Source organism: Somniosus microcephalus, chromosome 10 (genome assembly GCF_052327205.1).
Source record: "Somniosus microcephalus isolate GS21.2 chromosome 10, FLI_Smic_1.0, whole genome shotgun sequence".
NCBI classification, from domain to species: domain Eukaryota; kingdom Metazoa; phylum Chordata; class Chondrichthyes; order Squaliformes; family Somniosidae; genus Somniosus; species Somniosus microcephalus.
In genome coordinates, this window is record NC_140996.1 from 165,275,575 (window position 1) to 165,288,836 (window position 13,262).

The 13,262-nt window shown below is 44.9% G+C and overlaps 1 protein-coding gene across 3 annotated transcripts in view; it reads left to right on the plus strand.

Moving 5' to 3' along the window:
* Window positions 1-2,700: 2,700 nt before the first annotated feature.
* Window positions 2,701-13,262, plus strand: part of kbtbd3 (kelch repeat and BTB (POZ) domain containing 3) — a 36,081-nt gene continuing 25,519 nt past the window's right edge. The window contains exons 1-3 of one of the 3 annotated variants that reach the window (XM_085999085.1): window positions 2,701-2,901; window positions 7,551-7,609; window positions 12,646-12,876. In XM_085999085.1, the coding sequence (XP_085855211.1) occupies window positions 12,671-12,876 (206 nt within the window). In that variant the 5' untranslated portion in view covers window positions 2,701-2,901; window positions 7,551-7,609; window positions 12,646-12,670. The other 2 variants (XM_085999086.1, XR_015079752.1) reach the window with 2 other exon arrangements.

Consider the following 13,262-nt stretch of genomic DNA (forward strand, 5'->3'; position numbering starts at 1 on the left):
CAGCACCGGAAACTGTGTCACAACTGAGGTTGTTCCTCGGGCTGGTGAACTACTACCATAAGTTCTTGCCAAATTTGTCTACAGTCCTACACCCACTGAACACCCTACTGCAAACGGGGGTACCATGGAAGTGGAGTGACGAATGTAAACGAGCTTTCCAGAAGAGCAAAGCATTGATCACATCAAAAGAGGTGTTGGCTCATTTCAACCCAGCACTACCAATTCGGTTGGCGTGTGATGCATCACCCTATGGCATTGGAGCGCTGCTGTCGCACAAATTCCCGGACGGCTCGGAGAGGTCAGTAGCCTTTGCATCTCGGTCACTAACCTCAGCCGAGCGTAACTATGCCCAGATTGACAGGGAGGCCCTCAGCCTAGTGTGGGGAGTGATAAAGTTCAATCACTATTTGCACGGGCAGAAATTCACCTTGCTGACTGACCACCAACCACTTGTCTCCAACTTTAATCCAAAGAAGGGCGTTCCGGTGATGACTGCGCAACAGCTACAAAGATGGTCCCTTTTTCTAGGAGCGAACCAATATGAAATCGAGTATAAGGGCACGAAACAGCATGGAAACGCTGATGGGCTATCACGCCTGCCACTGGCTACTGCGGAGGAAGCACCAGCAGTGGACCCTGTCGAAATATTTCATTCCACTATAATTGAACGCTTGCCAGTAACTAACGCTGATATAGAGAAGGAGACCCAAAATGACCCGACACTGTCTCGGGTATATGACTTGACGGTGAAGGGATGGCCAACACATGGCGACTCACTGTTGCCAGCATTCTCATCCAGAAGAGAACAGCTGTCAGTATGCCAGGGGACCTTGATGTGTGGATCCCGAGTGGTAATTCCACCCAAGTTAAGGGAGAGAGTGCTCAATGAGCTTCACGAAGGCCATCTGGGAGGGGTGAAAATGAAAAGCCTTGCTAGGGCTTATGTGTGGTGGCCGGGGATCGATCAGCAAATCGAGGACCTGACAAAGAGCTGCTCAGGATGCCAGAAGGTCCAAAATGCACCACCACATGCCCCTCTACGCCCATGGGAGTGGCCCTAATCTCCATGGCAACGGGTGCATATTGATTTTGCTGGTCCATTCATGGACTCAATGTTTTTAATAGCCGTGGATGCGCACTCGAAATGGCCTGAGGTGATCAAAATGTCCTCCACCACCACGGAGAAAACTATTGCAGTCCTACGGACCATATTTGCCAGGAACGGCTTGCCAGAGCAGATTTGCTCTGATAACGGACCACAGTTTGTGTCCGAAGAGTTTCGAAGATTTATGAAAAGGAATGGGGTAAGGCATTACACATCCGCCCCGTATCATCCAGCCACAAATGGATTGGCTGAGAGGTTCGTACAAATCTTTAAAAAAGCACTAAGGGCCATGTGCGATGACGACATTCCACTGCAGCATAAGGTGGACAATTTCCTGTTAGCCTACAGCAATGCGACACATGCAGTCACCAACCAGACCCCGGCCATGATGTTCTTTAACCGAAGGTTGAGATCTCGTCTGCATTTGCTCAGACCAAATGTACGAAGAGATGTTGAGAATAAGCAATTCCAGCACATCAATGAGAAGCCGACAAGGAGCTTCAATGTAGGGCAACCAGTCTTGGCCCGCGACTACCGAACAGAGAAATGGCAACCAGGAACGATATGCACACGGCAGGGGCCACTAATGTACACAGTGGATGTTGGGGAGAATATTGTGAGACGCCATGTTGACCAGATCCTAGAGTCACAGGAACGAGTCAACCCCATGTCTCGCGTACCTGGTGATGAACCCGATATACAGGTAGCATCTACCCCAGAAACAGTAGCATCGGAAGCTGATGAACCAACCGACGACGGGGCCAGAATCCCCTCCGCACCAAGAGCAAGACACTCAGGAAAGGCGCTATCCAGAAAGGATCAGGAAGCCTCCCCAAAGACTGAATTTATAAATAGACTATTTTCAGTTAATGTTGCATGTTAAAAGTGTTAATTGTAATTAGTTGATATTTAATTGTTAAATGTATGTTGTGGTACTGTTAATCTAAAAGGGGAGGAATTGTAGTGTATGTACCTTTAAGGGGAGAACTACTTTTTACAGCTCCTGTATACGATAGTACCGGTAGTGACCACACCTGTATATAAACCCTGAGTAGGGATCTGTAGATTTAGTTTTAGAGTAACCCTCATCCAGTAAACACCTGTTGATTGTTCCCTGCAGTCTTTTGCCTAATTATTGAAGGACGCAACATCAAGATACACGGATCTAACACCAATCACAGACCACACGCCTGCAGAAGATGGCGGCAATGTCATGCTCAAATAGCACTGGAGATTTACATGTTATAATGCCATGAGGAGGGGTGGTACAATGTTGGTACCATGGCAGAAATGTTCTCGACCTCTTGCTCAACCCCCTCCCCTCCCCTCCCCTCTCCTCTCTCTTTCTGGACCGCTTGCTCAACCCCTCTCTCTCCCTCCCAACCCCAACCTCATGAAGCTGTGTTCATTTTCTCTGTAATATAACAGTTCATGTTACATTTTAAGCCTAAATGAGCGAGTGACAATGGAAGGGTCTGCAATGCCTGCAGAAGAAGAAAAGATGCTGCAGCAGCAGCCCTCTCCTCAGCCTGAACATAACCCAGCAGCGTTCAGACATCAAACCACAAACGCACGGCGGCGTTTTGCTGACTTGTCTTGACATAAAACTGCAAACGCTGCCGGATCACTGCATCGCACGCAGTCACCGCTTTCAGCTGCCAATCTGCCAGACAGCGCCTCCGCTTTCTATTTGTCTTCAAGATGGCACCTGTGCGGGTTTCGTCACGTCTGATCCCGACCGGGCGCTTCTTGTCTCGTCACCGTGGCAGTGTGAGCCCCAGCGCTGATTCTCTGCAGTGAGTACCCGTCAGAATATAAAATGCTCATCAGTTGGGATCATATGATATTTGGATTGGATGTGTCATTTCACAAATGGGAAGTGTAATAACACAAAGTAAAGGTGGGCTCAATCTTTTGCGTTCTGGGCAGGGACGGATACTGAAGGATGCTGCGGATGAAATATCCTGGGATAAAAGCCGCGGTAACCTGACGCGGGTTATAGGAATTAGCCGAGGTCAGAAGTAAAAACAACAAAAATAATGCAGCTTTCATATGTTTGTGGCTCATTGGAAATGTGCGAGAGAATTTTCTGCTCCGCTGACAGTCAAACCTGTATTGCTGCACGAATTTGCACTGTCCGATACTTATACCGTTTGTTGTTTAACTAATTTTGCGTTTAATGTGCATCGAGGTAGAATGAGAAAGGCCCAGTTTTATCAGTGCTTCTCATTAAATCCAGCGCGACAATTTGAGGCGTAGAATGTTGGTATGCTCAATGCCATGTTACTTCGGATTCTCTATCCTAGCTGTGGTATCCACAATGGATATTTAAAGAGTGAATTGTTTTACAGTGAAGTCGTTTGATATATTTGAAACATAGAAAGATAGGGCTGATGAATGTTAACGAGTGGTACACATCACTGTGAAAAATATTAAAACTACCTTAGTAATCTTTCTTCATTTTACTTATAACCGGTTGATAAGTGCAGCATTAAGCTGCTTGAATCAGTATCAGGATCGATACAGTCAGAATGTTTTTAGCTGCATCAGAATCTAATATTGATAGATGTATAGGAATATAATACTCAATCAGCAGTTCTGGTGCTATGTATGTACAGTAATTTAAAATCAGTGATGTTAGTTAAATAGACAAGGCACAGTTTTTTTTAACAGAAAATTTAATTCATTTCAAAATTACCTGTCAAAGGAGTTCCATAAATTTCAATTAAACCACATTAATTCCTCTTTGGTACAGTATATTACTATAGTGTGGAGTGATTCATTTGTATGAAAATTGGCAATTCGGGTTTCCTTTGTGTGATTCTGGTGGCAATATATTAACTATTAAAATAAAGTTTTGTTCAGAATTGTGCTGATATTGCAAAAAGACAAATTATGGAGAAACATAGAAGATAGGAGCAGGAGTAGGCCATTCGGCCCTTCGATCCTGCTCCGCCATTCAATGAGATCATGGCTGATCATCCAAATTCAGTACCCTGTCCCTGCCTTCTCCCCATATCCCTTGATCCCTTTAGCCTCAAGAAATATATCCAACTCTTTCTTGAATATATTTAATGAACTGGCCTCCACCGCCCTCTGTGGCAGAGAATTCCACAGGTTCACCACTCTCTGGGTGAAGAAATTCCTCCTCATTTCAGTCCTAAATGGCTTACCCCTTATCCTTAGACTATGACCCCTGGTTCTGGACTCCCCCGCCATCGGGAACATCCTTCCTGCATCTAGTCTGTCCAGGCCTGACAGAATGTTATAGGTTTCGATGAGATCCCCTCTCAATCTTCTAAACTCCAGTGAGTATAAGCCCAAGCGATACAATTTCTCCTCGTACGTCATTCCTGCCATCCCAGGTATCAGCCTGGTGAATCTTCGCTGCACTCCCTCCATGGCAAGAATGTCCTTCCTCAGGTAAGGCGACCAAAACTGCACACAATACTTGAGGTGCGGTCTCACCAAGGCCCTGTACAACTGTAGCAAGACATCCTTGTTCCTGTACTCGAACCCTCTTGCTACGAAGGCCAACATACCATTTGCCTTCTTAACCGCCTGCTGCACCTGCATGCTTACCTTCAGCGACTGGTGCACAAGAACACCCAGGTCTCTTTGCACTTCCCCTTCTCCCAATCTATTGCCATTCAAATAATAATCTGCCTTCCTGTTTTTGCCACCAAAGTGGATAACCTCATATTTATCCACATTATAGTGCATTTGCCATGTTTCTGCCCAATCACCCAACCTGTCCAAATCGTACTGGAGTTTCACGACATCCTCCTCACAGCATACCCTCCCACCCAGCTTTGTGTCGTCTGCAAATTTGGAGATATTACATCCAATTCCCTCGTCCAGATCATTAATATATATTGTGAACAGCTGGGGTCCTAGGACCGATCCTTGCGGTACCCCACTAGTCACTGCCTGCCACTTGGCAAACAACCCGTTTATTCCAACTCTTTGCTTTCTGTCCGCCAACCAGTTCTCTATCCAAGTCAATACCTTGCCCCCAATCCCATGTGCCTTAATTTTGCACGCTAATCTCTTATGTGGGACCTTATCGAAAGCCTTCTGAAAGTCCAAATACACCACATCCACTGGTTCTCCCTTATCTAATTTACCAGTTACATCCTCAAAAAATTCCAGTAGATTAGTCAAGCATGATTTACCTTTTGTAAATCCATGTTGACTTTGTCCGATCCAGTCACTGCTTTCCAAGTGCTCTGCTATTACACCTTTTATAATGGACTCTAGCATTTTCCCCACTACTGATGTCAGGCTTACCGGTCTATAATTCCCCGCTTTTTCTCTGCCACCTTTTTTGAATAGTGGGGTAACATTAGCTACCCTCCAATCCATGAGTACTGTTCCAGAGTCTATTGAGTTCTGGAAGATGACCAGCAATGCATCTACTATTTCTAGGGTCACTTCCTTAAGTACCCTGGGATGTAGATTATCAGGCCTGGGGATTTATCGGCCTTCAGTCCCATCAATTTTCCTAACACCATTTCCCTACAAATACTGATTTCTTTCAGTTCCACCCTTTCATCAGACCCTATGTTCCCCGGCATCTCTGGGAGGTTATTTGTGTCCTCCTTTGTGAAGACAGAACCAAAATATGTATTTAGTTGGTCTGCTATTTCTTTGTTCCCCATTATAAATTCCCCTGATTCTGACTGCAAGGGACCTACGCTTGACTTCAATCTTTTTCTCTTCACATATCTATAAAAGCTTTTACAGTCAGTTTTAATGTTCCCCGATAGCTTACTCTCATATTCTATTTTCCCTTTCTTCATTAATCCCTTAGTCCTCCTTGAACCCTAAACTGCTCCCAATCCTCAGGATTTTTGCTTTTTCTGGCCAATTTATATGTCCTCTCCTTGGATCCTATGCTATCCCTAATTTCCCTTGATAGCCACGGTTGAGTCACCTTTTTTGTTTTATTTTTATGCCAAACTGGGATGAACAAATTCTGTAGCTCATCCATTCGGTCTTTGAATGTTTGCCATTGCCTATCCACCGTCAACCCTTTGAGTGCCATTCCCCAATCAATCCTACCCAACTCGATCCTCAGACCATCGTAGTTTCCTTTATTTAAATCGAGGACCCTAGTCTCTGAGTCAACTACTTCATTCTCCATCTTAATGAAGAATTCGATCATATTATGATCGCTCCGACCCAAGGGGCCTCGTACAACAAGATTGCTAATGAATCCTTTCTCGTTACATAATACCCAGTCTAAGATGGCCTGATCTGTGGTTGGTTCCTCGACATATTGGTCCAGGAAACCATCCCATAAACACTCCCAAGAATTCCTCCTCCACAGTATTGTTACTAATTTGCTTGGCCCAATCTATATGTAGATTAATGTCACCCATGATGACTGCTGTGCCCTTATAAGATGCACAGGAATAGAATCAGGTTAACATATCTGTCATCATCCCTTGCACAAAGCTATCTTAATCTGACTGGTTCCTCTCATGCAAGATTTCAATGTACCCCTGGGTCTGGCCTTGCAGTTACTGTAAGAACCAGAGCTGACCATACAGACCAATTGTTGCTCTTTCCAAAGAAGTCCTATGTCCATTATGTTACTTTGGAAAGCTCCCTACTTCTGAATATTTTGGTGCTTTTTTATGTTGGTTTGGTGCATTGGAGTCAACTTGTGCAGAAAAATGAGTGCAAATAAGAATATTTCCTCAGTTATGACTCATAATAGAAACATAGAAGATAGGAGCAGGAGTAGGCCATTCGGCCCCTCGAGCCTGTTCTGCCATTTAATGAGATCATGGCTGATCATCCAAATTCAGTACCCTGTTCCTGCCTTCTCTCCATATCCCTTGATCCCTTTAGCCTTAAGAAATATATCTAACTCCTTCTTGAATATATTTAATGAATTGGCCTCTACGGCCTTCTGTGGTAGAGAATTCCACAGGTTCACCACTCTCTGGGTGAAGAAATTCCTCCTCATCTCTGTTCTAAATGGCTTACCCCTTATAATATCAACTGGTTTTCCTGAACTACAAAATGTTCAACAATACTCATTTAAAAATACCTTCTTTCTATATCTCCACAAATTAGCATCACATGTTCAGGTATTTATATCACAAGATTGGGTATGATGCATCTTTTATCCACTTCCCATTAGAAAGTTGTGAATGAATGTTTTGTTTCATAGACTGAATACATGTTGTCACTCCAGTGAAACACTAAGTTAGAGGAAGAAGCACTAGTCAGCCAAGGTGTTTTAAGTCTATTAATCCAAGAAGTATGTTCCAAAATATCTGGATGATTGAGCCTTTTACTGTATAGGAAAACACTGTGTGATACTAGCATTATGTTAAGTTTTTCCATGGATCATAATATGCAGAACATTCATCTAACTTTTTATTCATAACATGCAGAATGCTTTTAAAATATATTTTTATTTTCCTTTTAGATTCACCCAGGGCTAAAGCCTCTTCACTTTTCCCAGGCCTCTTCTTGAGGCACTGAGATGTGAGTGGTCCAAAAGTACTTAATTCTCTGACTGCTCCTTCCCTCTAGGATGTGGCTGACATCTGTTTAGTAGCTCTCTGTGATCGCACATTTGGAACTGGAAACGCTCCATGTGGAGAAAAAATTATCAATGATGGATTATCAATTGCAAGCAGGCAGACATCTTGTATACTTTCTTGTGATTACAGAATGGCTATGTTTATGAGTAGGTTGTTTGTGCACCTCATCAGTCAGGTTCAGTGTGTTTTAATAGTTTTAAAATATGTTTTTTTAAGTCCGACTGAATCAAAAGACAAATGGGTAAACTCTTCCACAATTTTCCTTAAAACATACACTTGCACATAATCTAGATAATTTAACTAAAACAGCTCTATTTTGATAACTTAAGAAAATCACTTTTTAGCTATACATATCATAGTCATAGAGTCATAGAGTTTTACAGCACAGAAAGAGGCCCTTCGGCCCATCGTGTCTGCGCCGCCCATCCATCCCTGTCCAGTCTAATCCCATTTTCCAGCATTTGGTCCATAGCCTTGTATGCAATGGCATTTCAAGTGCTCATCCAAATGCTTCTTGAATGTTGTGAGGGTTCCTGCCTCTACCACCCTTTTAGGCATTGAGTTCCACATTCCAACCACCCTCTGGGTGAAAAAGTTCCTCCTCAAATCCCCTCTAAATCTCCTGCCCCTTACCCTGAATCTATGCCCCCTTGTTATTGACCCCCCTACTAAGGGGAAAAGTTCCTCTTTGTCTACCCTATCTATGCCCCTCATCATTTTGTACACCTCAATCAGGTCCCCCCTCAGCCTTCTTTGCTCCAAGGAAAACAACCCCAGCCTGTTTAGTCTTCATAGCTGAGGCGCTCCATCCCAGGTAACATCCTGGTGAATCTTCTCTGCACCCTCTCCAAAGCAATCACATCCTTCCTATAGTGAGGTGACCAGAACTGCACACAGTACTCCAGCTGTGGCCTCACCAGCGTTTTGTACAGCTCCATCATAACCTCCCTGCTCTTATATTCTATGCCTCGGCTAATGAAGGCAAGTATCCCATATGCCTTTTTAACCACCTTATCTACCTGTTCCGCTGCCTTCAGGGATCTATGTACATGTACACCAATGTCCCTCTGACTCTCTGTACTTCCTAGGGTCCTACCACTCATTGTGTATTCCCTTGCCTTATTTGTCCATCCAAAATGCATCACCTCGCACTTTTCAGGGTTAAATTCCATTTGCCACTTTTCCGCCCATCTGACCAACCCGTTTATATCGTCCTGTAGCCTGAGGCTTTCCTCCTCGCAATTTACCACCCCACCAATTTTCGTGTCATCTGCGAACTTACTGATCATACCTTTTACATTCTCATCCAAATCATTTATGTAGATCACAAACAACAAGGGACCCAGCACCGATCCCTGAGGTACCCCACTGGACACAGGCTTCCAGTCACACAAGCAACCTTCGACCATCACCCTCTGCCTCCTGCCACTCAGCCAGTTTAGGATCCAACGCGCCAAGGCACCCTGGATCCCATGGGCCCTTACCTTCTTGACCAGTCTCCTATGCGGGACTTTGTCAAAAGCTTTACTGAAGTCCATGTAAACCACATCCACAGCATTTCCCTCATCCACCCCCCTAGTCACCCCCTCGAAAAATTCAATCAGATTTGTCAGACATGATTTACCCTTGACAAAGCCATGCTGACTATCCCCGATTAATCCTTGCCTCTCCAAGTGGAGACTAATTTTGTCCCTCAGAATTTTTTCCAATAATTTCCCTACCACAGATGTTAGGCTCACTGGCCTGTAATTCCCTGGTTTATCCCTGCTACCCTTCTTGTATAATGGTACTACATTAGCTGTTCTCCAGTCCTCTGGTACATCCCCTGTGGCCAGAGAGGTTCTGAAAATTTGTGTCAGAGCCCCTGCAATCTCCTCTTTTGCCTCCCACAGCAGCCTGGGATACATCTCGTCCGGGCCTGGGGATTTATCCACTTTTTGGCCTGCTAAAACCGCTAGCACCTCCTCCCTCTCGATGCTAATATGTTCAAGTATGTCACAGTCCCCTTGCCCGATTTCTATGTCCGCATCGTCTTTCTCCATAGTGAACACAGATGCAAAAAATTCATTTAAAACCCCGTCTACATCATCTGGCTCTACACACAGATTGCCACTTTGGTCCCTAATGGGCCCTACCCTTTCCCTGGTTATCCTCTTGCCCTTAATATACTTATAAAACATTTTAGGATTTTCCTTTATTTTGCTCGCCAGTGTTATTTCATGGCCCCTCCTCGCCCTCCTAATTTCTTTTTTAAGTATGCCCCTGCACTTTTTATACTCCTCTAGGGCTTCTTCCGTCTTTAGTCTTTTGTAACTGCCAAAAGCCCCCCTTTTATTTCTAATGCATTTTTGTATATCCCTTGTCATCCAAGGTTCCCTTTGCTTGTTGGTCCCACCCTTGACCTTTACAGGAACATGTTGGCGTTGTACTCTCTCTATTTCCCTTCTGAAAGTCTCCCACTGTTTTGATGCGGATTTTCCTATAAGTAGCTGCTCCCAGTCCACTTTGGCCAGATCCTGCCTTATCACAGAATCACAGAATCCCCACAGTTTAGATAGAGGCCATTTCAGCCCATCGAGCCTGCACCGACACATATCCCACCCGATCACCGTAACCCCTACACCAACACATATCCCACCCTATCCCTGTAACCCCCCTAACACTAAGGGTCAATTTATCATAGCCAATCAACCTATCCCGCACATCTTTGGACTGTGGGAGGAAACCGGAGCACCCGGAGAAAACCCACGCAAACACGGGGAGAATGTGCAAACTCCACACAGACAGTCGCCCGAGGCCGGATTCGAACCCGGGTCTCTGGCGCTGTGAGGCAACAGTGCTAACCACTATGCCACCGTGCCGCCCTATCATATTAAAATCGGCCTTCCCCCAATTTAGAACCCTTATTTCCGGGCCGTCTTTGTCTTTTTCCATGACCACCTTAAATCTCACCGAATTATGGTCACTGTCGCCAAAATGCTCTCCTACTGATACTTCCACCACTTGCCCGGCTACATTCCCCAGAATTAGGTCTAGTACCGCCCCCTCTCTTGTAGGACTTTCTACATGTTGGCTCAAAAAGCTCTCCTGGATGCACTTTAAGAATTCTGCACCCTCTAAGCCTTTCACACTCTGACTATCCCAATTTATATTGGGGAAGTTGAAATCCCCCACTATTATTACCCTATTATTTTCACACTTCTCTGAGATTTGCCTACATATCTGTTCCTCTATCTCCCCCTGACTGTTTGGGGGCCTATAGTACACTCCCAGCAAAGTGCTTGCCCCCTTTTTGTTTTTAAGTTCTACCCATAAGGCCTCATTAGAGGAACCCGCTAATATATCATCCCTCCTTACAGCAGTAATTGACTCCTTAATTAATATTGCAACACCCCCTCCCCTTTTACACCCCCCTCTGTCTCGCCTGAAGATTCTATACCCCGGAATATTGAGCTGCCAGTCCTGACCCTCCCTCAACCATGTCTCCGTGATAGCAACAATATCGTACTCCCATGTGCTCAACAACAACTTCAGTTCATCCACCTTATTTGCAAGAGTCCTTGCATTAAAATAAATGCCTTCCAGCCCTGCCATATTCCCTTTTGCCTTCACATATTTGCTCTGCCTTCCCAGCTGACTTGTTTTTCCCTCTGTATTTGGCTGTAAATCACCCCCTACTATAGCTCCACTCTGTACCCCATCCTCCTGCCAAGTTAGTTTAAACCCCCCCAGCAGTGCTAGCAAACCTCCCCGCAAGGATATTGGTTCCCCTCTGGTTCAGGTGTAAACCGTCCGACTTGTACAAGTCCCACCTTTCCCAGAAGCAGACCCAGTGATCCAGGAAACTAAAGCCCTCCCCCCTGCACCATCCCTTTAGCCACGCATTCATCTGTTCTATCTTCCTATTCCTATACCCACTAGCACGTGGCACCGGGAGTAATCCAGAGATTACAACCTTTGAGGTCCTGCTCTTTAATCCTTCACCTAGCTCCCTAAATTCTTGCTGCAGGACCTCATCCCTCTTTTTACCTATGTCGTTGATACCAATGTGGACCACGACCTCTGGCTGTTCACCCTCCCCCTCCAGAATGCCCTGCAGCCGCTCAGTGATATCCTTGACCCTGGCACCAGGGAGGCAACAAACCATCCTGGATTCACGTCTACGGCCACAGAAACGCCTATCTGATCCCCTTACTATAGAATCCCCTACCACTATTGCTCTCCCACTCTTTTTCCCCCCTTCCTGGGCAGCAGGAGCACCCCCAGTGCCAGGAAGTTGGCTGCTGCTGCCTTCCCCTGGTGAGTCATCCCCCTCAACAGTATCCAAAGCGGTATACTTGTTTGAGAGGGGAATGGTCACAGGGGTCTCCTGCACTACCTGCCTGCTTCTATTGCTCCGCCTGGTGGTCACCCATTTCCTGTCTTCCTGTGCAGCCCTTCCCTGCGGTGTGACCAACTCACTAAACGTGCTATCCACGAACCTCTCAGCATCGTGAATGCTCAACAACCCATCCACCCGCAGCTCCAGCGCCTCAATGCGGTCTGCTAGTAGCTGCAGATGGATGCATCTCTGGCACACGTGGTCATCAGGGGCACCGGGGTCCCTGAATTCCCACATAGAGCAAGAGGAGCATATCACGGGGCTGGGCTCACCTGGCATGACCTTCCCTTTACTTAATTTAAATTAATTTACTATCACCAATTAAAAATATCTCTAGGGCGCTTGTATAGTCTACCAACAGTCCCTGCTACACCAGAAAGACCCTGGTAACTATAAACTACAGAATTAAAGTTTAAAAAAGAGAAATACTCACCAACCAATCACTTACCTGCTCCCTGGTGACGTCACATTTGACAAAAGATTTTAAATTGTATTCAAGTATTGAAAGCAAGAGATGAATTTCTTGAAAGTGTGTTTGTGACAAAAATATACATTGTGTTTGTGACAAAAATATACAGAATATTTTATCTTTGCAGATTTGAGACGTGAACCAAGTCAATCATGGATTCCATTTCTAGGGCTGCTTGCAATGGAGTGACTGAAGGGAGAACAGTCTCTCTGCTGGCTGAGACCCACGGCAAGCAGGTTTTGAATGTACTTCAGAACTTCCGGGAGCAAAACGTATTCTTTGACTTCACTATATTTGTCAAAGGAGAAAAGTTTCCATGTCATAGGTGTATTCTGGCTGCGTGTAGTGATTTCTTCAGGTAAATTAAAGGGACATCTTTCGGATACTGTTTGTATTGTCAACTGTAATATAGTATATGTCTCGGCATCCCTTTGGTACAACAGTTTTATAGCAAATACTGTGTGGACGTTGTCTCCTACAATCTATTTTTGTCAATTTGCAGATAACCTGTGGGCTAACCTGTAGTTTCTGTAACCTGCTAACTGAAGTGGTGCTGCACTGTCAATGATTTTGGTATAGTGGAATATCAAACCCACAATGGAGCTTGTACGCACTAAAATATTTAAGCAACAGATTTCGGCAGTACTGAAACAGTACAATAATCAGATGTAGATTTCATGAACAATAGAATTTACCTATTTTCACTGACTGCTTCAGCTTGGAAACTCCTTTTTAAAAAAAAAA